General features: G+C 49.2%; 1 protein-coding gene across 2 annotated transcripts in view; it reads left to right on the forward strand.

Annotated features, from left to right (window-relative positions):
• The window catches only part of RAD51B (RAD51 paralog B), a 550,373-nt gene extending 533,699 nt beyond the window's left edge, over positions 1–16,674 (forward strand). For both annotated transcript variants that reach the window (XM_081121113.1, XM_081121116.1), the window contains one exon: positions 16,557–16,674. In XM_081121113.1, the coding sequence (XP_080977239.1) occupies positions 16,557–16,612 (56 nt within the window). In that variant the 3' untranslated portion in view covers positions 16,613–16,674. The remainder of the gene's footprint in view (positions 1–16,556) is intronic.
• Positions 16,675–23,646: the final 6,972 nt, after the last annotated feature.

Consider the following 23,646-nt stretch of genomic DNA (forward strand, 5'->3'; position numbering starts at 1 on the left):
TTATATCATTTCTCAGCTCTAAAACCTATCAGGTCTTCTTATGTTCTCTAAAATCAAGTCCCAACTTCTCTGCTTGGCCTCCAAGGTTCTTCAGCATCTGGCCCCACCTTACCTATCCAACCTAGCTTCTCATTACACCTTCACTGTGTACTCCCTCCCACCGTCAATGGTCAGGCCACATTGTTCACTGTCTCCCCCATGTCTTCCTTCCTCAATATGCTTGTTTCTGTTGATATCCCCCAATAAGCTCAGAGTTCTTTTTTTTTTTTTAATTAAATAGACTTTCTTTTTTTCAGAGTAGTTTTAGGTTTATAGCAAAATTGAACAGGAAGTAAAGAAATTTCCTATATATCTCCTACCCTCGCACATGCTCAATCCCCTACCGACATCCCTCTCCCAACAGTGGTATATTAGTTATAACTGGTGAACTTGCATTGACTCATCACTATCACCCAAAGTCCATATTTTACATTAGGGTTCACTCTTAGTATTGTACATTCTACGGGTCTTGACAAATGTGTAATGACACATACCCATTATAGTATCATACAAATCGTTTCACTGCCCCCACAATCCTCTGTACTTTCCATACCTCCTTTTTATAATTGTATTTTCTGCCCAGTCATCGTGGACAGTGTAAGTTCTGCTTTCTTCACAAAGCCTTTCCCAATGGCCGTGTCCACACAGATCTCTCCTTTCCCAGGGCTCCCGCTGCCCCCACCCTTGACTGTGCCATCTCCCTGTTAGCTCTGCCTGTGTAACTACAGTAAGCATAGTACCTGGATTCCTCCGCTGTGCCTGGCCTGTGGTGGGAGTTCCATAAGCAGGGCCACCATTGCATAGGAGCCTCATTCACGCGGGAAAGGGAACCCTGGAGTTACGAAATGCCATATCCCTGTTCATAAGTCCTTGATGATTGAATATAACCCAATCTAGGACCTGGAAAAGAAATAATGATCCTTATCATGGTCCAGTTCAATCTTCAGCTGATCACTGACTAACTGCTATGTGCTAACCAGCAGCAATACCAAGATGGATAAAACAGTAATTCTACCCTCAAAGGGATTATAGTCTTGTGACAGAAAAGTAAGGAAGCTGATCGCCATAATACACTGTGAACAGTGCTAAGATATGAATGTATGAAGAATATAGCACTTGCTGTGTAGCGTGAAGAATAAGCAGGAATTTGCCAGGTAGGTGAGTGGGTGGAGGGCATTCCAGCAGGGAGGGACAGCACTGGAGAAATGAAAGTACCTGGCATAGTTAGAGACTTGCAAGTGGCACAGTTCATTTCCCGATGAGAAAATCGGGAGCCCGGTGGTTACAATGATGGTCTGTGATCCCCAAGAAAATCTGTACCAGATCATTGGCACAGATGACTGTGTGTTCACACTCAGTTTCTGCTCCTGAAATCAGAAACTAAAGAATACCATCTCCTGCTTACCACCTCTTGCTCCTCCGAGATGGTAAGCCCCAGAGCCCCGGCGTGTCTTGTTCATTTGCACTGTGCTGTGTTGCTGGTGCTCAGTAGGGCGTCTATTCAGCAGTGGAGCGGGATCCTCTGGGGCCCTCACAGGAAGGCTTCAGGAATGGGCAGCCGTCCACAGGCTTCCTGTGAAGCTTGCACTGGACTGTCTCAGCCTACCTCAAACATTCTTCCTCTTTCTAATTTTCTGATATTTTGGATATTAGAAATCTGGTTTAATCGGCTCACTGCCAGTGTGGGCAAAAATAGAGCAGTTTCCACCCCTTACCCGGCTTCCTCTCCCCACCCAGTTGCTAGGCGGTTGGTCTCTGGCTGCCATGTTGGGGCTTAGACGTGACTGGGCTCCCCCACTGCATGGCCCAGTCCCAGGGTGTGAAAAGAGTGCTGGGGTCCGGGCGGATGAAAGGGCTGCGGGCCAGTGTTGTGATTCTGGGCACCTCTAATTTCCCCTTTCTCTGTCTCCCCTCTGCGTCACCAGCAGGAGTTTGCTGGAGGCTTCTAGAGCCGGTCTTTGTTTCACCTGGGAAAGTCCCTGCGGGGAGAGCGAAGATCTCCCCCGAGGAGTGGGCTGGAGCCCTGACCTCTGTCACCTGAATTGTTTGGACCAAGAAGCCCCCATAGGGGTTAGAGGGGTGATCAATTGGCAACGTGCAGAGTAAAGGCCCCTCTCTCCCTCTCCCCCTCCGCTTATTGTGCTTGGAAGGGCAGCGGGGTCAGCGGCAGCAAACTGAAGGGCCGGCCGGCCGCGCCTTGAAAGGGGCCGTTTTGTGTTTCAGTAATGAGCTCTCCCCCCTTGGATGCACTCAGATTTCATGAGTTACAGGGAACCTGTCAACCGCTGTTTTCATTGTATGGGGCTCACAGGGAACTTGGATATAGGGCAAGCTTGTTTCAAAGAGAGCAGGGGAAAGAAAGTGGTGAATAGATGCAACGCGCCGTCATATGCAGATCACAGCCCCGGTTGCTACGGGACACCTCTGCTGCCCAGAGGACCAAATGCCGAAGGTCCCGTATGGATGCGCCGCCTCCTTGGAGATGGGAATGCCACTGCTGAAAGGGCACGGCCCGCGGCCACACTGCCAGCGGCTCTCGGGTTTGCCGCGGGCTGGCCGGACAGCAGCCTGCATCCCAGCCACCTCTGCTCCCGCTGGCTGTTCAGGGGGAGCCCCTCCCCTAGGAGCCGAAGGAACAGGCCAAGCCATCCTGGAAAAGTGAAAAGAGGCAGGTAGAAAGGGCTTTGCTTTCAGAACCACCAGGCCTCTGCTCACAGAAGGGCCACCAGGGGCCCTGGTTTGGGAACTGGGCCCTGAGGTTAAAGATAGGTTTTCACCTTCTTTGTTTGCTGGGCCCTCTGAGAACACTTGGCAATAACATTCCTTTCCTGATGGGTTCATTTTGTAACTGACAGACATTGTTTTCTTTCCCCTGTTTACCTAACGTGGCCCAGAGTAATGGGACAGGCCGTGCCAACAGAGGGAAGAATGAGCCTATCCTGGTGGCCCCTGGGTCCCCAGACCTAGGTCTCTCTGCCATATAGCTCCTTGTCAATTGGCAGCTTGCAGAGTAAAGACCTCTCTCTCCCTCTCCATTTCCCCACCTTTGGGAACAGAGTAGCCAGGAGCAGAGACCAGAACAGGACCTGTGGGGGAGCCTGAGATTAGGAGAGGACCCAGAATTAAGACTGTCCCCAAGGGGCCCTTCGGCTGTGGGATCACACAAGGCTGTGGGAAACCAGTCTTGCCACTTTGTATAGGACAGGCCAGGGTAGCCAGGACCAGAAACATCCGGAAGAGTTCATGGGAGGGCCGAAAAGAAACCAGGGGAAGGTACTGAGAGAAGTACCTTTCTAATAGCTGCTTACTGAACACCCTACTCTATTTAAAAGGGCAAAAGCATGGCCCTGTCATCTGGGAGTCTGAGTCTGGGGGCCGTGGCTAAGTCCAGAGGGGGCCAGTGCCCTTGGCAACCTCTTGTGACCTTCTGACCCTCTTGTTCTCATCCCCATGCCCACTTTACCACAGCAAAGCTTCTCTTGGTGAGAGTTGTCAGGATAAAGGATTAAGTCCAGAACCCTGCCCTCAAAGAGTCTTCAAAGCTAGTGAGAGGGTAACTTTTGCATATTATGAGACTATCATTTAAGACATTTGGGGCAGTGGCTAAGGGGAGAAGCTCTGGGGCAGTCAGAGGCCTTGGGCCAGGTGGCTGGGGAGTCTCACACACATAAAACCCCTTATTACTTCAAGTTTACGTTCACTTTCCAGTTTGCACTCATATGTATGTCATTTCTTCCCAACTTCACCAACCACTGAAGGTGATTTGTAAGCCTGGAAGCTCTGTAAAAATGTAAGACATAATGACCCTCCCAAGGAGGAGTCTCCAACATTGGCAGGGGTGAGAGGTGGGGACAGTCAAGGAGCAGCAAGTGGCCCCATCTGTCCTGAAGCACAGGACAGATGACCATGTGGAGCACAGGACAGGTGATATCATGAACTATGGCTAAAGAACCAAGCACTGGGCTTGACTCTGCAGAATAGAGAGAGAGTTTGGATGGCTAGTGGGTTTATTTTCTATTGCTGCTATAACACATTGTCACAAATTTAGTGCCTTAAATAAATACAAATTCATTACCTTACAGTGCTGGAGATCAGAAGTCTGACATGGGTCTCTCTGGGCTAATATCAGGGAATTGTCAGGGTGGTGTTCCTCTCTGGAAAATCCATTTCCTTCCCTTTTCTTGCTTCCAGAATCTGCACACACTCCTTGGCTTGGGGCCCCTTCCTCCATCTGCAAAACCAGCAATGGAAGGTTGAGTCTTGCTCACACCTCATCACTTTGACCTCCTCTTCTGCCTCCCTCTCCCATTTTTAAGGACCCTTATGATTACGTTGGATGTACCCAGACAACCCAGGACAGTCTATTTTAAGGCCAACCAATTAGCCACCTAAATCTCCTTTGCCTTGTAGGTAACATAGTCATAGGTTACAGAGATTAGGACATGGACGCTCTTTTTTTTTTTTTAATAATGTTAAGTTGTCAGTTTTGTTTGTTTGTTTTTATTTTATCTTTATTGATTTCAGAGAGAGGAAGGAAAAGGAGAGAGAGAGATAGAAACATCAATGATGAGTCATTGATCGGCTGCCTCTTGCCTGCTGGGGATGGAGCCCTCAACCCGGGCATGTGCCCTGACCAGGAATGGAACCCCGATCCCCTGGACCCTAGGCTGACGCTCAACAGCTGAGCCACGCCCAGCCGGGCAGGACATGGACACTCCTAAGGGACCATTATTCTGCCTACCAGATTTGGTTAGTAGGTTAGTTGTTGTTGGTCAGTTATTACTTGTTTGTTTGTTACTTGACTGTTTTTTGAGACACCCCCCTGAGGCCCGCATTCAAGAGCCAGGTAATCAAGTTTGTTAGAAGAAGGGAAAAGCAAGAGTGAACAGTCTCCAAGGAAGAAGGAGGCCAGCAAGGGAAGTGAATGCTGAATTTATCTCATTGCCTATCAGAATAAATCTCTGAAGCACAACCCCAAGAACTAGAAAACACACCGTTCTGGGGAAGTTTGTTAGCCCCCACACACCCCTGAGACTCCAGTGCATAGCTAGTTTATACTTCATACAAAAACTTGGTCCCAGATCCTTGGTTTCTGTCCCATGTCCTCCGGTTTAGAAGCAGGGATATTTATAATCCGTTTTTAAATGTCTGGTCAACCTTTTGAAATATTATCTCTAATCCAAATACACTAGTGGGTTCTGCTAAGTGTCTAGTGGTCCCCTAGAGCCTCTCAACCCTACAGCAGGTTTAAGTCTCTCTCTACCACATCAGCGCCAGCCCTGCACGGGCCCTGCCCACTGCCTCGCAGGCTTCACATCTTGCAAGCTGCACTGTCAGCAGCGGCCTCGCCTCCTACCTTGTTGGAAGCTGAAGCTTGCTCTTCAGGAAGGCCATCAAAACTCTTCCCTTTCTTGTCGCACTTGGGGATGGATTTTTGCTGAGGGTCAGGCTCTTCCAAGGTGTGTTTCTCTCAGCAGGGGAGCTGTTCCTTATTTCATAAAAATCAGTCTCCTTGATTTACCATAAATATAGCCATTTCGAGAAACTGGACTGTCTTAGAGAGACAGCGTGTTGTCCTTGCTTTTTCTGAAAGCTGTCCTCCAATCTTGGTCCAGATCAGCCTGGATATAGACAGATGGTCCTACAGTCACGAGTGATAATTAGTAACAGTTACTATTTATTGATCGTTGGCTCTTTGCAGGCACAGTGTTAGCTCCTTGTTGATAGCCTGGGTTAGTAACTTGCCCTATTTGAACCCAAGTCTCTCTGACAGCAGAGCCCACTCTCGGAGTCACTACATCAAAAGGTTCCTCTCTGCCTCCTCTCGTTTCATCAGCATAGATCCTTCCCTGCAGTACCCACCCACCCATGTGTAGTCAGCCTCTGAGGATCTACTTCATTAGACATTGCTGGACCCACACTTCTAGTTCACAAGGTCCCAGAGCCCATTACCAGCACACAATCATCTCCACGGAAGATCTCCTACCTATATAGCCTGGCTTTCATGCCCTCAGAGGGTCTCCCATTGCGTACACGTTAAGCCTGCTTCGCTAGGTGGAAAGTTGGTTGCAGGTACACCAGGATCTGCCCATCTCCCTGAGCTACTCCTCCAGGTTCAGTAGAACAAGCGTAAAATCGATCTGAGAGCCATCACGCACTCCCAAGACTATTCCTGATTTAGAAAACCTATACTCAAAAAGAATCAGCCCAGGCCATCAACAAGTGACCTGACTGGCCACTGAACGCTGAGCATGGCTCTGCAGTATTGCTGGTGAGTGGCAGAGAGGACCTCAGGGACATCTTTGTTCTCTATCTCTATTTACTCCCTACATGATCTCACGCTATCTCATAGCTTCATGTGACATCCATCAGCTAGCAGCTCCCAAATTGAATCTCTGGCCTGGACCTGTCCCCTGAATTCCAGAATTGCATAGCTAACTGCCTACTGACATCTCCACTGGGATATCTGTTGGGCATGTTCAGATTAACATTTCTGGAATCAAACTCCGGATTCTCCTCCCAACACACTCCTCTCTCATTCTCCCAATATCTGTAAAGGGTAACTCCATCCTTCCAATTGTTCAGGCCAAAAGTCGTGGAGCCACCCTTGCCTCCTCTGGGAATTTCACACCACACATCTAAGCCATCAGCAAATTCTATTGGCAGTTCCTTGAAAATAACCCCCAACAACCTCTTACCACCTTGATTTCTGCTTCACTGCTCAAAGCTACCATCATCTCTTGCCTAGATTATTGCAAAAGCCTTCACCTGGTTTCTGCTTCCAACCTCCCATGTCCCCCTTCAATCTATTCTCAACACCGCAGCCAGAGCGAGTCTTCAAAAACATAAACCAATCGTGTCACACCTCTGCTCAAAGCTCTGCAAGGGGCTGCCAGCCTTGCTCAGGTAAAGGTCAGAGTCTTTACGATGGCCTACAGGCCCTGCCTGACATGTCCTCTGCATCTTCCCCCACCTCTTCTCCTCTTGCTCTCTTTGCTTTAGACACACTGGTCTCCACGCTGTTCCTCCAACACAATGGGTATGGTCCCACCTGAGGACCCTGTCCTTACTAATCCTTCTGCCTGAAGTGTTCTATCCCCTGCATCCTGATGGCTAGCTCCTCACCTCAGGTCTCCAAAATGCCACCTTATCAGAAGAGCCTTCCCTCATCTCCCTGCATAGAAGGCAGCCTTGTAACCCCAAGTACCCTCTGCCCCCTTCCCTGCTTTATTTTCCTCTATAGCACTTATTTTCACCTGATATATTTGTGTGCTTTTTATTTATCTCCCCCAACACACACACACGCACACACACGCACACACACACACACACACACCAGTAAGAGTACAGGCTTTATCTACTTTCTCCAAACCTGTATCCCCAACACTTAGAATAGCGCCTTCCTTCCATGTAGTGGGTGCTCCATAGTATTTACTAAGTGAGTAAATAAATGAATGAAGTCAGACGTGTCCTCAGGGGGAGGTTCAAATCAAAGGGAATGTGGGGTGTGCCTACTGCTTTGTAGGACTTCAAGCTGGCCCAGCCCTTGGGTCATTGCCATCAGGCAAACTCCTGAGAAACATACTGACCTTCCTGCTTCCATGGTGTGCGTTCCCATGCGGCAGAATATGGGGATGGTCCTTGGCACTCGTTGCTAATGGAAGTGAAAGCAAAGAAAGCAAAAATGAATAACTTACCCCTATGGATAGTGTGACATGGCAGCCTTCATAGAGGCTTCAGAACGTTCCAGCCTGCCGCATACATGACCTGCTACACAATTAGTTAAAAGCAAACTAGCAGAGCTTCACATTTGAGCCCCAGGTTCTGAACATCTTTTGATAACCTCTCTCCTGGAAGGAAGCATCAATTTGTAGGGAAAGGGCCTTGATCACTGACTTCTGAGACCAAGTTGGAAGGAGTAGGTCATAGGATCATGAGGATGAAAATCCAGAAGAAAGTTCAAGGCAGGTGGTCTGGGTTTAGACATCATGCCCCAACCCACGTGCCTTCCAACACTTGGCAGGTTGAAGGGTGACCAGAGAAAGGAGGGAAGGAGCATGCACTTGAGGGTTATCGCATAGATTCGTGTTTCATCCTACCTACCTCTTGGGAAGTCCTGGGGTATTCAGTGATCTGGGTTGTAAGCTTGGCTTCCCTCCACCAAGACCACCAATTTCCCTTTGCATATATGGACTCACTTACTTTGAAAATTCAAGGGTCTGAAAACAAGTCAGCTCAGAGCCTCCCATGTGAGGAACCAGCCCCTGGTCTTCTGTTTTAAGACCTTTGTCCAGCTGCTTTCAAAGCACCACGCTCCCCTCTGCCCCCATCCAGCTAACCCACAGAAATAGAGGCCCCACCAGAGTGAGCTGGATGAGGGACCTCTTAACTTGGCACTTGAGGTTCTCAGACAATGAACAAAGGCAGCTCAGAGATTTCTTTTATTCCTGCAGCACAAGGACGTAAGCAGGTCCCCTAGATCAAAGGCAGAGAGCCCCAGCCTAAGCTTCTCTTTATCCGAGCCCTGGGACCCGGGCTAGGGCTTTGTGTCTGAGGGTAGCATTGCCCGATTTTGCAAATAAAAAGAACACCAATTTTAATTTGGGTTTTAGATAAACAGTGAATAATTTTTTTAGTTTGTGTTCCATAAAATATTTTGGACATACTTATGCTGAAAAATTATGCCTTGTTTGTCTGAAATCCCAGTTGCATTAGATGTTCTGTAATTTATCAGGTAACCTATTTGCACAGCTCAAACGCACTAGCAACTCCCAAATCAGAACAGCCACTTGCCTGACCCATTCTGAGGCCTCTGCTGGCCCCACTATCCCAGGATAAAACAGAGCCTGGGCCCTGGTATCCTCTTGTTTCCCCTTTAGATTTATTCCCCTCTCTCTCTTTAGTCCCCACAGTGTTCTGGAAGGCTGTGACATGGACATCTTATGGACAGTTCTGGACATGGTGGAATCCATGCTCAGGAGGCCAGCTGCTCGGCCCTACATCATCACCTCCTTCTCACAGACCAGTTGTGCCTGGCTGGAATGTAGTGATTGGTACATGTTAGTCTCCCAGGGTTCAAACCCCATCCCATCCTTGTATTAACTGTGTGAACTTAGCACCCTGCCCCTCAGTTTCTGTCTGCAAACGGAGACCCTTGTCAGGATGAAATGAGTTAATACATGGGAGGCACTTAGAACAGTGACCGGCATGGGAAGACACTGTTATACGTATATGTGAACCCACATATACGTATGTGGGTTCACATATACACTTTCTGCCTCTGCTACTCTGCTGAATGGCTCCCTCAATCACCCACAGTTATTTTGTTTGGGGGTCCAGGCTAGAGCACAGTGGAGGTCAGCTTCTATATGTCTAGATATTTGCAAGTTATACGTCATGTTCTCTCCTCTTCCTTGATGAACATACCTTCATGACATCCTGAAGGCCAAGTTTGGATTTAGAATTGGTAGATTCCTCAGAGTTCCACACTGGCACATGGGGGGCTAATGAGAGCCAGCCCTGGGCTGGCTTCCTACCCAGCTCCATCTGGGGCTAGGCAGGGCCTTGAGCACATGTGTGTGGACACTCAGCCCACATTTCCAAGCTCTACATCCACACCCCAAAAGTCACCTCTTGGTCACCCTAAGTCCCACAGATACATACATCGTAACAGTCTACCCTTATTGGCAGGACTGACTTAGGTTAGAGGCCCACACCAGCCTTCGGGTTAAGCTCAGGGAATTGGGCAGGGAACTCCAGTACCTGAAGCAAGGTCCAGCAGCTTGATATGTGTGGACTCTTGGCAAACGTGGCCCTTTAACCCGTGGATGCTTGGCCCACGGCTGCTGGCCTGTGGCTGAAAGAGAGCCAGAGCAGAGCCCTCACATAGGGGCCAATGCCCAGTGGGAGTGAGGGGAGCCAATGAAAATGGGAAGGAGGAGTTTCGGAGGTTTCCTAGAAGACTCCTCAGGATGCCCAGGCTCCTCACTGTCAGGGCTGGGCGTCTGCCCGACACCTCGTGCCTCGGGGTCATTCAGGTGTTACTGTCTAGGTCCCGACACAGTGGGGAGCTTGTTTTCCCCCTCTCACACTCCCTGACTCTAATCCCCACCAGCCTGTGCCACTTGGCTGGCCTCCTTGGCAGAAAGGTGACAAAAGAACCTGTCTCTGGAGGGTTAGATCCCTCAGCCAGAACCCAGAGCCTCCTTGGGACCACATGAGGCAACGGCCAAAGGTCCTGACCTCCCGTTGCCACCTGGTTTCCTCTCACCTCTCACTGCTGGGGTATTGGTGGGAGTCACTCAAAACAGGTTCATTGATCTTCAAACAAGCATGTGCTGCCACACTGCTTGGAGCAAGCCTCTTCTCTCCTCTCCTATACGCACACTCCGTCCCCACTGCCTGGACCGGCCTTCTCTGCTGAACCTTACCTCCCAGGGTCCCCACATCTGTCTCGACTCCAGCCAGCTCCCCTCCTCCCCTGGGCTTCTCCCATGCTCCTAACATCTGCTCATCTACTCCTGCTCAACTTTCTCCACATTGCTGTCCAAAGCCCTTTCATCTTTCAAGGTTCACTGTAAGTTTCACCTCCATGATACTCCCAGTCCTTCCATTAACCCTTCTCCTGCTTCATCACCTGTGTGGTTTACCACCTGGACCCCACATCTGGCCCATGAATTATATTCTTGGTAGTTACTTTACCATACGGCATTATTAGTCTTTACTTGTTACATAAAAAATCATAGGACTAGAAAACATCTAGTCCAACCCTCATTTTTTGAAGATGAAACCAAAGGAGAGAAAGGTTTCACAACTTAGCCAGACTGAACCTACTGGAATTACACTCAAATTACACTTATCCCTCTTGACCCAATCCAGGAATTCCCCGTCATCCCCTGAAGTCGGTGTGACCCGCAGGATGGGGCGGTCACAAAGAGCAATCACATGATACACTTGTTGACTGGCAAATGGACAGAGCCCAGAGATTCAGCCCATCTCTGTACACCCTACTTTTTTTTTTTTTCAAGTTCTTTGCTAACCATTTTAATAACCACCTGGCAAAAAAGCAATTACCAGAGGTCACCCAGATTTTCTCAGGCCAGCCCAATTCCCTGCAGTCTGCCCTTTCCTGCAGAGAGAATAAACCCAATTCCTGCCCCACCATGGCAGGGGCAGCTCCTCCTGTTGCCAGTTTGCATAATCTCTTGCGTTTTCATTTTGGAAGTCTACATGGCATCTTAGCAAGTGTCCCCTCCAACTCTCCCAGGAGCTGACAAGAAGCCCCAGCAGGGGGTTGGTGACCATGGCAGGAATGTTGGTTACTTAGCTAAGCAACCAAGGAGTGACCGTGTGGAAGGTCTAGGTTGGAGCCCAGCTTTAACAGACGGTGGGAGCAGGGGAAAAACACTTGGATCAGAAGAGCAGGGAGTGCTAGGGACAGGGTGACCTGCCCAAAATAAGACCCCTGAACTCCAAGTAAACTCCCCGATTCAAAGTCAGCCAGAATAGGGCAGAGCAAACATTTTTCTTTTCTCCCTCCCTCTCTGATTGCCCTGCTCACTGCAAGGAAGAAAAATAAAATAATGGGCCACGTCGGAGAGTGTCACCCGAGCAGCTCCGGAAGAACGTGGGCAGACGCCTGGCTGGGCGGCTGACTTTCTCTGTTTCTGGTAGAGTTTTTATAAATACTTGGGGAGTTTGATCTGAGGCTGGCGGTGGGGAGGCCAGGGAAGCAGCAGAGGGGGGAGATAACTCAGCCCGCGGGGGTTCTTGGACCTCTCCCAGGCCTGCTTTTCATTATTGTCACCACGGCAACTGCTCATCTGCTGCAGATCCCATCACGCCCTGCAAAGCATCCACAGCACGTTACTCCTTTCCTTTAATAGTGAATCTGCTGCCGTCAGCTTTCCTCTGAACCCCCTCCCCTCAGCCCCGGCACCTCGTAGCCCGGGGAAGAGAGATAATTAAGGAGAGGACAGTTACGATCCCAGCTCTCTACCGCTGGTCTGGGGCAACAGAGCTGCAATCCTCCTGGTCCCAGGGTGGAGATTTGCCCAGGACTGCTGGAGGCTGGCGGTCAGGAGCCCATGGAGCCAGGCTGCCTCGGCGCCCCAGGTCCAGTTCCAGTCCCTCCTCCGTCTTGCACACACAGCCTCCACTCCTGTCTCCTCCCTGTCTGACCTGACCTTTCCCCTTCACACACACCTTTATTCTTGGCCAGGCAAACATTTGCAGAGTTCCCAAGGAACGACCTCGCCAATCCTCATTCTGATAAGTTCCAGATGCCCATTGAAGTACACCCCGTGTGTGTCTCTGGTTTTCACCAAGGTGTCCAGTAGGTTCTGCAAAGGTGATGTCAGGGGAGGTAGAGGCTGGTCAGGGGAGAAAGGGAGACCCACGTTTGCAAAGCAGTGGGAGAGTGGGCGCGTGAACCCAAAGAGGTGATGGTTTCACCTTGGAGAAGAGACAGCCAGGTTGCATGATCGGCAGGGCCAAGCAGGGAATGTGCACCCAGAGCCTGCAACCCCAGCATCACAGACACGCCCCTTCTCAGCACTGACTCCATGGCGCTCCACTGCTCTGTTTCAAGTCGGCTCCCTCTAGCTGTGAGCTCTGCAGACCCACAGCCAGGGAATCCTGGTCTGTGCGACATGCCAGCATTAGCACAGCCCCTGTGCACAGGAGGCCCTCAGTAATGTCTCTTGAAAGGGGGACAAAAAAGGAGCATTGTCTGCGGGGTGCAGGGGCTGGGTTTTCCAGGTTGTCTTTGTGCTCCTGAGCAAACCTGAACCCAGCCTCTTCTAGCCCCTCCTTTCTGTGGAATGCAGGTCTCCTGTAAGATCTGTACTCAGAGCCCCGGAGCCAGCCCAGGGGGCTACACATAAAAAAACCAGACAAGACCCTCCCCAGATACACAGAGAGCAGAACCAGGACCCCAAGTCATCTGGGCTCAGACAAAAGCAGCGCCTGCCTTCTTGTCTTTTGTTCCTTTTAGCACTGAGGTTGGCCCTGGAGAAGCAAACCCAGATTTCCTCTGCTGGTCTGAGCAGGAAATTCCTGTCAGCTCTTGGAAGAGGCCAACAGTGTGTTGGGGGGTGGGGGTGCTTAGGGAGAGATTTCATCACATAGATCCCCCCCCACAAGATACAGAATCATATCAGAATCAAGATACAGAGTCTTACCCTGGCCCCAGGGGAGCAGGGCCTCCACCACCACGGCTCAGGCCACTGCCAGCCTTTCTTACCCAAAGCCGATGTTGAGTTTTTTAACACTCAGCCAAGTAACAGGAGTGAGACGATTAGCTACAATTGGGCACATAGTGTAGCTGAGTGGGCTGCACAGGTGGTCTTCTGGTCCATTCTGGTGGAGCTATATTGAAGAGGCAGAGAAGTGCCAGCCCCAGTGGCACAGATAAGTGTAGGTAAAGCATCCTTGCTCCTCAAAATATGGTCCTGGCCCTGCAGCCAGGCCAGCATCCAGCAGCTGGTTACAGATGCAGAATCCCAGGCCCCTTCTGAATCAGGGGATGCACTGTAATAAGATGGCCAGCTGATCGGAGGCACATTAGCGGTTGAGACACAGTGGGGCACAGGGAGGAACATCCACGGGGTGTTTCCATATCTGACCTTGTGGATTCTAATTCCAACTCTGTCACTCAGTAACGGTGACATTAGGTAAGTTAAGAGCCCTCCATGAGCCTCAATTTCCTCACCTTTAAAGCAGACGTGATGTTACCTACCATAGAGGGTTGGCATGAGGCAGGGGCCTGGCACCAACAGATTCCAACCCTAGTCAATGTTAGCAGCACAGAGTCGATGGCTCAGGGAACATTCAGATCACATGCTTCCCAAGTCAGCTGCCCAGGGGCTAGGTCTTTGGCCAGCCCTCTTGCTATTTCACTTTTGTATTTTTCTGGGGACATTTATAGACCCCTGACCATGAATCCTGAAGCCTTTCATGGCCAGTCACCACCCCCACCCCCATGTGAAAGAAGACCCTGAGTGCCCTCGTTGGAAGGAAGGATAGCTGTGGGTGAAGGAACTCTGTGAATGTGGACAGGCCGGGTCCTGAGGAAGAGGAGACAGTCTCTGACTTTGGGGATGGGGCCTTATAAACGGCACAGTGACAGTTCCCACAAGCAAAGAGTATAGACTCTAGAGTTCTTTTACCGTCTCTGCATTTTCTTGAGAGACTTCTTCCCTTTGTTTTGTGTTGGTGCGTCTGTAGCTATAGTTCTCTCTGCTTTCCAGGGCTCATGTGACAGTGCTGGACGGACCAGCCACGGGGGCCTGCTGGGACCTCGGGGTCTCCACGAATGCCGGGCTCATTTTGCAGAGCTGCTTTCCCAGCAGAGCTTGGCTGAAGCTGCTTTTCAAATCAGTCTGGGGGAAAAGAGAGAGAAGGACAGGCCCTGGGTGTTCCTTGGAATGTGCTGGCTGGTGACCTGGCCAGCTGGACGAGTCATTTAACCTCGCTAAGCCTCAGTTTCCTCCTAGGATAACACTGCTAACAGGAGAACCTCACTGAGGTTGCCATGCAAGTCTCTACCTATTCCCGGGTCAAGGGATTTCTGGAGGATTAAATGAGGTGACACTTACAAAGAAGGTGGTACAGAGAGAGAGCTATACGGCCACCATGTTAGCTGCCATTCCTGGGGCTGTTAGCAGAGGTGGGCTTTGGGCCGTTGGCCTTGGTAGAAAATCACAAATAAGAGAGTGATTTCCACTTACAAACCGAAAGCCCAGCCTCCCCACTTCTGTGCAGGTCAGCAACTGACCCTCCCCTCCCCCACCTTCATTTTTTTCTTTCCTTCGCTGCAGGAGTTGAGACATGTGGCTCACCAGGCTACCCCAGTGAGTTTAAAGCTTTAAATAAATACGTACTCGAGACTGCTGTCACCTCCCTGCCCCCATGACCGCTGCAGGCCCCTCCTGACCTGGGGGCGCCTCTCCCTCCCCTCTCGCTTCCTCTCCTGCTGGGAGCCAGGCCCCGGCTGAGCCCTGGAGAAGGTATCTCCTCCGCGCACGTAAGCGGGTCCCAGGGGCCCGCGCAGGGCGGGCCAGGCTCGTCCTGATCCAGCACAGACTCTCCTCTTCCTGGGTTTGTTAGAAGCCTGACCAGGCCCCTAGTCTTATGACTTCAACAGATGTTTCTACTTAAGCAGCCCTGGCATCTTTATGGCCTGTTTTTTCCATTCTTGCTTCTCTCCCTGCGTCCCAGCAGCCCTGAACGCAATTTGGACTTCATTTTCTTTCTAATGATTACAGGGATAGAGAGAGCTTTTTCCCCTTTTCTCCCCCCCCCCCTTTTCCCCTTAGTTCTTCAAGTCACACACGCACACACACATTCCATACACATTCAGATATTGCTCGTGGAGTGTACTTGCTAACGTTGCACCGACGTTTATTCTCACTTCAGCTTTAGCCCTGTTTCAAAGCCTCCCTCCCTGCCTCCACCCACACCTCCCACTCACCCCCTGCTTGTCCCCACACAAGTCACCCCAGGGCAACCAATTGGTGCATCCTCCCAGCTGCTGATTCTGAAAATTCGTACTGTCCTTGGCTTCGTGCCTGTCCCTCCAGTGGGACAGGAAGAGCCTTGCTGTCCATCAAGCTCTGTGGGTTGGGGAAGGTTTCGGCTGATTGATGGAGTGAGAGCTGAGACGCAGTCGCCATGCATCTCTTCAAACTGCCCAGCCAGCCTGGCGACCCAGGTTCAGGTGGGGCCAAGCTGACAGTTGTTAAAAAAATGGAACCAGTTTTCCACGGTCAGGTGACAGGCTTGAAACCAGTCTGGCCACTCCTCACATCAACACCTATAATCACCCAGCTTGCTGGCCTGGTGGGGTGTTCCCATTCGCCTGCCCTTCAGGGTTTGGGGTCACCTGTCTCAGAGTTTGGTTCCCAGAGCAGAGAAAGCCTGAAGACCTCAGGTCTTCCTTCACCTGAAGGTCTGTCCCTATTGAAGGGCACCTGGGGCTCAGAATCCCTTACTGCCTCCAAGACCTGGATTTCTCTTTGGCTCCCATTGGGGGTGTAGACAGATCTACCTGGAGTGAGAAATGTTGACACCACCTGCTGCCTTACCTGGGGCTAGCCCATTGCCTTGAGGGGCATCCAGTCTTAATTTCTCCATGTCTCTGAGGTATTTCTGCCTGCGTGTCTAATGACACAGACCCACCTCTCAGGGTATGTTCATACTTAAGCTAACTATCAACTACTGCAGACTATCTGCACTGACCACAGAGGAGGGTGGAGTCTTCAGAATACCCCCCCAACGAGGGGCCTTTCCAGAGAAGCAGTGGAGGGGTGGCTGAGCTAAGCCCATGAGGTCCTCACTAAGTGACCGCCCCACCTGGGAAGGGCCAGGCAGCCACTGTGACCCCTCTCCACACTATGGTAGTGTTGCCACGCACATCTTACCCATAGCCCTTTTCCTTCCTCCTTCCTACTGGGCAAGTTAAAATCCTGGTTTTTGTTCAGTGTTTTGGAGACTGAGTGGTAACATTTTCCCCACAGTGGATGAAGGGAGGCTGCTCAGAGAAGTCAGCAACAATGGAATGAGCTTGGAATAATATGGTGACACAGGCAAGGACCTTGGGAAGTGGAGGTTGGAAGAAGACCCAGAAGTAGGAGCGAGAAGAGTGACAGTCCTCTCGCTGGATCCACCAGGGAAGCTGGGCTGCTGGACAGGAGCCACACTCTTCCAGCAGAGCCTTGAGGATGACCCTTTCTGTTTGCTCCACTTGTCACACACTCACCAATGAAGAGGAAGAGGGGAGCTCACTCCCCAGCTTTTCCATCCATAAGTCCCTCCAGACTTCCCTTCCAACATGGGGGCTTCCCCCAGAAACAACGATATGCTCATATCAACAAGAGGGCCTTCTGATGGTTAAAATTAAATCAGCCCTGTTGGTCTGGTGCTCTCCTTCCCTGGGCAGTCCCCCTCATCTCGCTGGGGCCAAGCCCTCTTTGTATGAATTGGGGGATATGGAGGACTGCTTGTTGCATTTTTGCTGTTCCCCAGGGTTCCCACATCAAGTATCTGCAATGAGCATCTTTCCCTTGTTGCTAAGGAGTGCTGCATTCCTGCTTCCATGTGAGGCTCTGGCTCTGCCATTGGACTTGAAGGCCTGAGCCCTGGAGATGTGGAGATCATCCAGCCACCCAGATGCCCAACACTGTCCTCCTCTCACTACTGGATCCCACTAGAGGAATGGAGCCCTGGGAAACTGCCCACCATGCTAGAACTGTGTGGAACCAGGCACAGACATGGGTGGCAAGTGACTTTAATATGGTCAAAAGGACTCTCACTCTCCCTGCTCTCTAAAGTTCCCTGGCCAAGCTCTTGCCAGGCGGCTGTGATGCTGTGTCCCTCAGTACCAAGGGTGAAGAAATGGATGCTTTCCAGGACTCCAAAAGCCAAATCCCCTCCCTGCATCAGGGGGCACTGCTCTCATGGGCTGGTAGGGGACCTACAAAACCCCAGAAGTCTTAAGTGTCCCACAAATGTGAGTGTGGAGATACCATGGTGTGTGTGTGTGTGTGTGTGTGTGTTTAGTGAGGAGAGTGGGAGGGTGTGGTGTATGGTGTGAGGGGAGTGGGGATGTCTGTATGTGTGGTGCAGTGTATAGTGTATGTGTGTGTGTCTGTGTGTGTGTAGTGAGGAGAGTGGGAGGGTGTGGTGTATGGGTGTGCATGTGTGGTATATGGGGGGGGATGTTCAGGGGAAGGGAAAGAGGAGCTGAGCAGGTATTTCTTGACTATCAAACAGAGGAGGCTGTCCCAAGAAGAAGACTGAGTGGCCTAAAATGCATTAAACATATACATCCCAGTTTTAAAATAATCACAGTAGTTAGTAACACATAATTTTTGACTAGTATTTAGTGAGATTTTTCTGTGTCAGGCACTTAGCACATATATTCTCAAAAAAAAATAAAAAACCCTGTGAAGTACAAGAATTATGTGATTTTTCAAATGGGAAATAAGCATTGAAAAGTTGGATTGATTGCCCATGATCATAGATCTGAGAAGTGGCAAAGCCAGGACGAGAACCCTGGCTGCTGACTCCAAACCCATAGTCTTCCAGTTGTATATAGCAATGACAAAAAAAACTACACAACTTGACAATAGTAACTGCTTACTCTAGACAGCGCTTGCCATGTGCCAGACACTGTTGTGAGTGCTTTACACAGATTCATTTCATTTATTTTCACAAAACTCTCTTTACTATTATCTCATTGTACAGCTGAGGAAACTGAGGCCCAGAGCATTTTGATTTCCTCCCATGTAAATTCAACACCTCTTGTGTGTTAGTCACTGCACTAGGGGCTCTGTGTGGGATGACATCAATCTCATCGTCTGGGACCTCTCAGCAAGGCCCAGTGCCATGACCATCAGAATGGCTTAAGGTAGGATTCCAGAACTTGAAATGGGGGATGGTAAGAACAGGGCACCCTAGGGTATCCTAGAGGGATGAGCATACCAGGAGGCCTCCAAAGCAGGAACCCAACCATGGGAACAAGACAGCATCCTATTGTTAGACAGAGGCCCATGGTCAGATCTGGGCCAGCAGCAGGATAGGTAGAACCAAAGCCATTTTGTTCCACTTGCATTGTGGCCATAGGAGCAGGACTCTGGAGCCAGCTGCTAGGTTCAAATTCATTTATTTTCACAAAACTCTCTTTAGCAGTGTGACCTGGACAAGTTAATGAACTTCTTTGGGCCTCAGTATCTTTATCCGGAAAATGGAAACAATAATAGTACCCATCTCATAAGGCTCTATGAGAACTAAATGAGTTAATACATGAGATAACTTTAGAACAGGGCCTGGACTCTGGCTGGCTCTCTGGGTCAACTTTCATGCTCTCATTAGTCTATGGTCACATTGGCTTTTGGGGGCTGAGCTAGGCTGAGGCTGCATGTAGGGGCCAACTTGAACCAGGGGTAGGGAGAAGAAAACTGTAGAAGAAACCAATTAGGGCCTGTCCCTGTTGGCTTCAAGGGAAGAGAGAGATGAAATCTAATGGGACAGAAAGGGAATTCACATCCTTGGTATAACAGATTGGCACATGGGCATGGGACTCTTCCTTCTTAATTGCCAGAGGCCAGGATGCAGGTGCCTGTCCTTTGCCTGGTTGGAAAAGCAGAATTTCTCTGGGCTGGCATTTACCGTGGTGCCATTGTTGTCCAATTATGGGCAAGAAGAGAGGCTCCCGCTGTGTTTGCACAGCTTCTCAATCACCCAGGATAGGAATACTGATCTATTCTCAGCATTCCCTCTATAAAATTCCCCATCCTCAGGCTCCAGCTTGTAGGAAAAGCAGAGGTGGCCAGGGGAAGTGGTGGAAGGCAGCCATGTTCTGCTCCAGTAGCTCTTTCCTAGAAGCCCTGCTTGCTTTCCTAGGAAAGGAGACAGCTGAGTTCATGAGCCAGGGCTGATCAGCCTGGAAAGAATCCTCTCCAACCCCCAGAAGACCCCTCTGAAGCTTGGGAAAGGAATGACTCACTGGGGTGCTTTGTTTGTGGACATGGGACTGTCAGACTGGGCAAGGGTGTCTGATGACATATTTAAGCAACTGAGAATGAAGGACAGCCTTTGGAGGTGACACAAACATGTTTGTCTGAGAGGAATCTTGTGATTCTTCCAGCTCCTCACCCCAACTCTCTTTAGAGAGCTCCCCCCCAGGACTGTTCATATGCATTGGAGACCACAATTTCCTCTCCCAGAAATGCCATTAAACTGTGAGCAAGTGAGTGTGTGTATGTGTGTATGTGCAAGCCAGTATCCCTTCCCCACCTATTTTTAATTTCTCAAACCGTGGTGTGCATTCCCACGCCATTCCCCTTGAACTCATTCTCTCTCCATGAAGTCTTTCCCTACCAGTCTCTTCCTGAAGCCACAGGGCCTCAGAGGATGGCAAGAGGGTCTGGACTTTGAAATGAGAACTTCCTTTAGATCTCATCATCCGACGACTGCTGGAGATGTGGGCATGGCCACTGGGATGAGAAGTTGGCAATGGCATGGGAGGTGACCTGCTGATCTGGCCCACCCACATCCAACCTCCCAGGTGTACAGCACCTGCCCCTCCAGCTTGGAGCATATTTCCTCCTTGGCTTTCTGCTGGGCTCAAGTGCCAATGATATGGAAACAAGACTTGTCTAAGGTACACCCCATGTGGCAGCTTGAATTTCTTGAAGTTGAGCTGAACCAGGAACCGATAGTCTAGATTTTGCCCCAGATTCTCAACTGGGAGTTTGCTCAGTGCCCGTCTTTCCCCTCTGCCCAGGCCAGCCACTGTCTTTTGGGAAACTCCTTGGCATGCTGGGAACCCTAGGTCTTTATTCCAGTCTGCTCATGATGCTCTACTCTAATGGAGCAGAGCAATGACATCAAAAATACTACACATGGAAGTGGTTTCAGAATGATGACTGATTCACTCCAGAATGCACGCTTCCAGTCACCTCTGTCGCTTTACCCTGCTAATTATAAGCTTCCCCTCTATTGCAATGAGCTTGCCTTCCTTGTCAAAAAGATGACCCAGGGTCAAGGGGGAACCAGTCATGTGCCCTTGTTTTGTCTGAAATAATGCATCTATGAACAAGTGAGTTGAGCACCACTGTCTTTTTTCCATTGGTGGCTGTTTCTGTGGAACTGAGAGAACTCTCGCCAGCTTGGGTAGATTAAGTCTCTGCTTGTGTTCTGAGCAAGGGTTGTAAAGTCAGTGATGCAGTTTCTCTGGCCCGCAAAATGACAAATGGCTTTTGAGGAAGGACTAAGTGACTTATGAACCAGGACAATGGAGCAGCCTGAGTCAGTCTCTCCAGTGTATACATTAAGTTATTTACAATAGCAAGAAATAGATATGACCTTAATGTTCACCCACGGGGTATTAGCTGAAGGAACATCTGTATGATGGAATACGAGGCAGTCATTAGAATTATGTGCTAGAAGAAGGCTTAACCTCACGGGAAAATGTTCACAACATATCATTAAAGGGGAAAAGGCAGATTATAAAGCAGTATGCATGGAACATAGCAGTCTTGTAAGAAGAAAAAAAACATTGTGTGTGTTTTTTAACTAAAAGAATATGTATAAGGACATTAAGTGTGCTCTCTCTGGGTAATAAAATTTGGCTTGACTTTTATTTTCTTTTTTTTGGAGTTGTCTCCATTTTCCAAATTATCTCCCATGAACATTTATTATTCCAAAATCAGGAAAAAATTACATTAAAAAAAGATTATCTGAGGATCAGCAGATGTGTTTCCTGTTTCCTATCCCATGTCTATTCCCCTTCAAATTCCTCAGCCCTTCCCACCAGACACTAGCAGAGCGAGAGGCCTGGAGTGGCCAGTGTCCTAAGCAGCATCGCCAAGGAGAATTCCTCACTGACGGTTACAGCTTTGCAATGGTTTTGTTTCCACCTAGCACTGGGAATTAATCATACCCAAACCATTACTTTTTTCTAATTGGGAATGAGCTTCTCCAAGGGATCTTAAATAAGCAGGCAGGGACTCACGGAGGACAATTATAAACGTCGACAGCTGCTCTGTGGTTCTCAAACACGAAGGTGATTCACCCCTTCTCCTTGGCCAGTTTACATCACTCTGTCCCTTGGAGTTTTGAAAATTCGCTGTCACAGTGAGAAGGAAAGGGGCTGGGAGAACCACAGTCCTCCTTTTATGGAAGGGCAAAGAAGGGAACTAGAGAGAGCAAAGCTAAGAGACTAAGACAATTCAGAAGACAGCAATCTGCATAGACAAGTGCCGGAGAGTGGACGAAGGGAGTAATAAATGAGCTCAGAGGAGGAAGCACTTGGGCCACTGTAAAATCTGCTGCGGAATAGAGAAAGGCCTTGGTGCACCCAGTTCTGGTACAGATGTGAAGAACCTATCTAGCTTTTAGCTCCTCCTCATCACCATCTCCTTCCGAAGCAGAATAGCCAAGGTCATCTCACTTCTCACCATTGGGGATGACACTACAAGTGCTCCAGCTGCCCTGAAGTCGCCATTCCCACCAGTGGCAGATCTTGGTGACATACCTGGAGGGGAGTGGGAACACTGCTGTTCCCCAAGTGCACTGACCCAAGCCATCAACTGTGCCACCCCAGGGGTGCCACATTAACTAATTCTGGTGCATGGTCAGATGGTGGCTTTTGTCAGTCACCCTGTCCTTGGGAAGTTCATTCCCCTATTGTATTGGAAAATTCCTCTTGTGCCTGTCATTGCGCACATCAGGAGACCAAGGTTTCCATCTTCTTGGAAGTAATTAACCAGCAATTGTCATTGAGAAGCCTGTTCCTGGAATATTTTACTCTCTTACAGCCATAATTCAACCCCAGGAGACGAGGCAGGAGCCTGAGTTCTCCCAAAGCAGAGAAACAAGCTGAGGCTAGACTGAATCTGGGGCCCATACCCTCTCACCCACCACTGCAATCATCTCGTATCATCTACTCTTGATTGCCTGGGGATGTCTGAGGATGGCAGAGTAGAGAGTGGGGAAGGAAGGGCCTGCTGAAGAGCACATCCCCTGTAGAATAGACTCCCACCACCCAGCCCTTGATAAGACTCCTAAAGAGAGAGAGAGAGAGGCCTAGATAAATGAAAGGAAGTCTACCCTACTCTGTCCTTCCAGATTAAAAGATGTCACTTTTCAGATAGTTGACACAGAAATGTGAAGAACTGTATTTCAAGGGGCTTGCACTGCACAGATTTAACGGAGGATCCTTACTGTTTCAGTTAATGGGATTTGCTAAAGCAGGGAAGTCAGCCTAAAAAAATAGACTAGAGTCCCTTTGCCGTAGTGCCATTGTGGGCTCAATTTGATTTTAAATCTAAATTCTCTAGTGCAAGGAGCTTCTGGGGAAGAGATATCTACTTATGCACAAAGTAGTGCTCTCAGGAGGAGGTCCTTGGTTTCTACTGTTTTTTATAGAAGACAATGAAGGTGAAGCTTTCGGATGATATTATTGTTCGACTATGTAAAACACACTGACTTTAACATCATTCATTCATTCACATGTCCATTTAACAAACATCTATTGCAGCGATTTTCAACTGGTGCGCCACAAGAATTTTTAAAACACGCAATACCTGACTATTTAGTCAGGGGCACTGACCTCTTTTCCCTTAGATTGTCAAATAAAAGAATGACAACAACCAACACAACAATAGCTGGCTGGTGTGAATACCCTGTCTTGAACCATAAATATATAGGCCATATAACAGAGTTACATCTTATTGGCCACCTCACATAAAAGGTTGCATTTGATTGGTTAATTCTTAGTACCAGAAATCCTTATATACAAGTATAGGCACCTGATTTTTTTAAAAAGTCACTTTGGAGCAAAAAGGGTAGGTAATTACTATTTTTTTTGTAAATGAATCAAAATTATACCAATTTTTTGTCAGATTGGCAAAAAATATATTTTTTGGTGTGCTGCAGAACTTAAGTAATTAGTTTATGTGTGCCATGAGATGAAAAAGGTTGAAAATCGCTGATCTATTGAATACCTTGCATGTGCATGAACCACATACTATGCACTACCCGCATCCCCTCCAGGAGCTCACAGCCCAAGAGGAGGACACTCAGGGAAACAAATTACAATCG

This window comes from Miniopterus schreibersii (assembly GCF_964146895.1).
Source record: "Miniopterus schreibersii genome assembly, chromosome: 1".
In the NCBI taxonomy this organism is placed as follows: domain Eukaryota; kingdom Metazoa; phylum Chordata; class Mammalia; order Chiroptera; family Miniopteridae; genus Miniopterus; species Miniopterus schreibersii.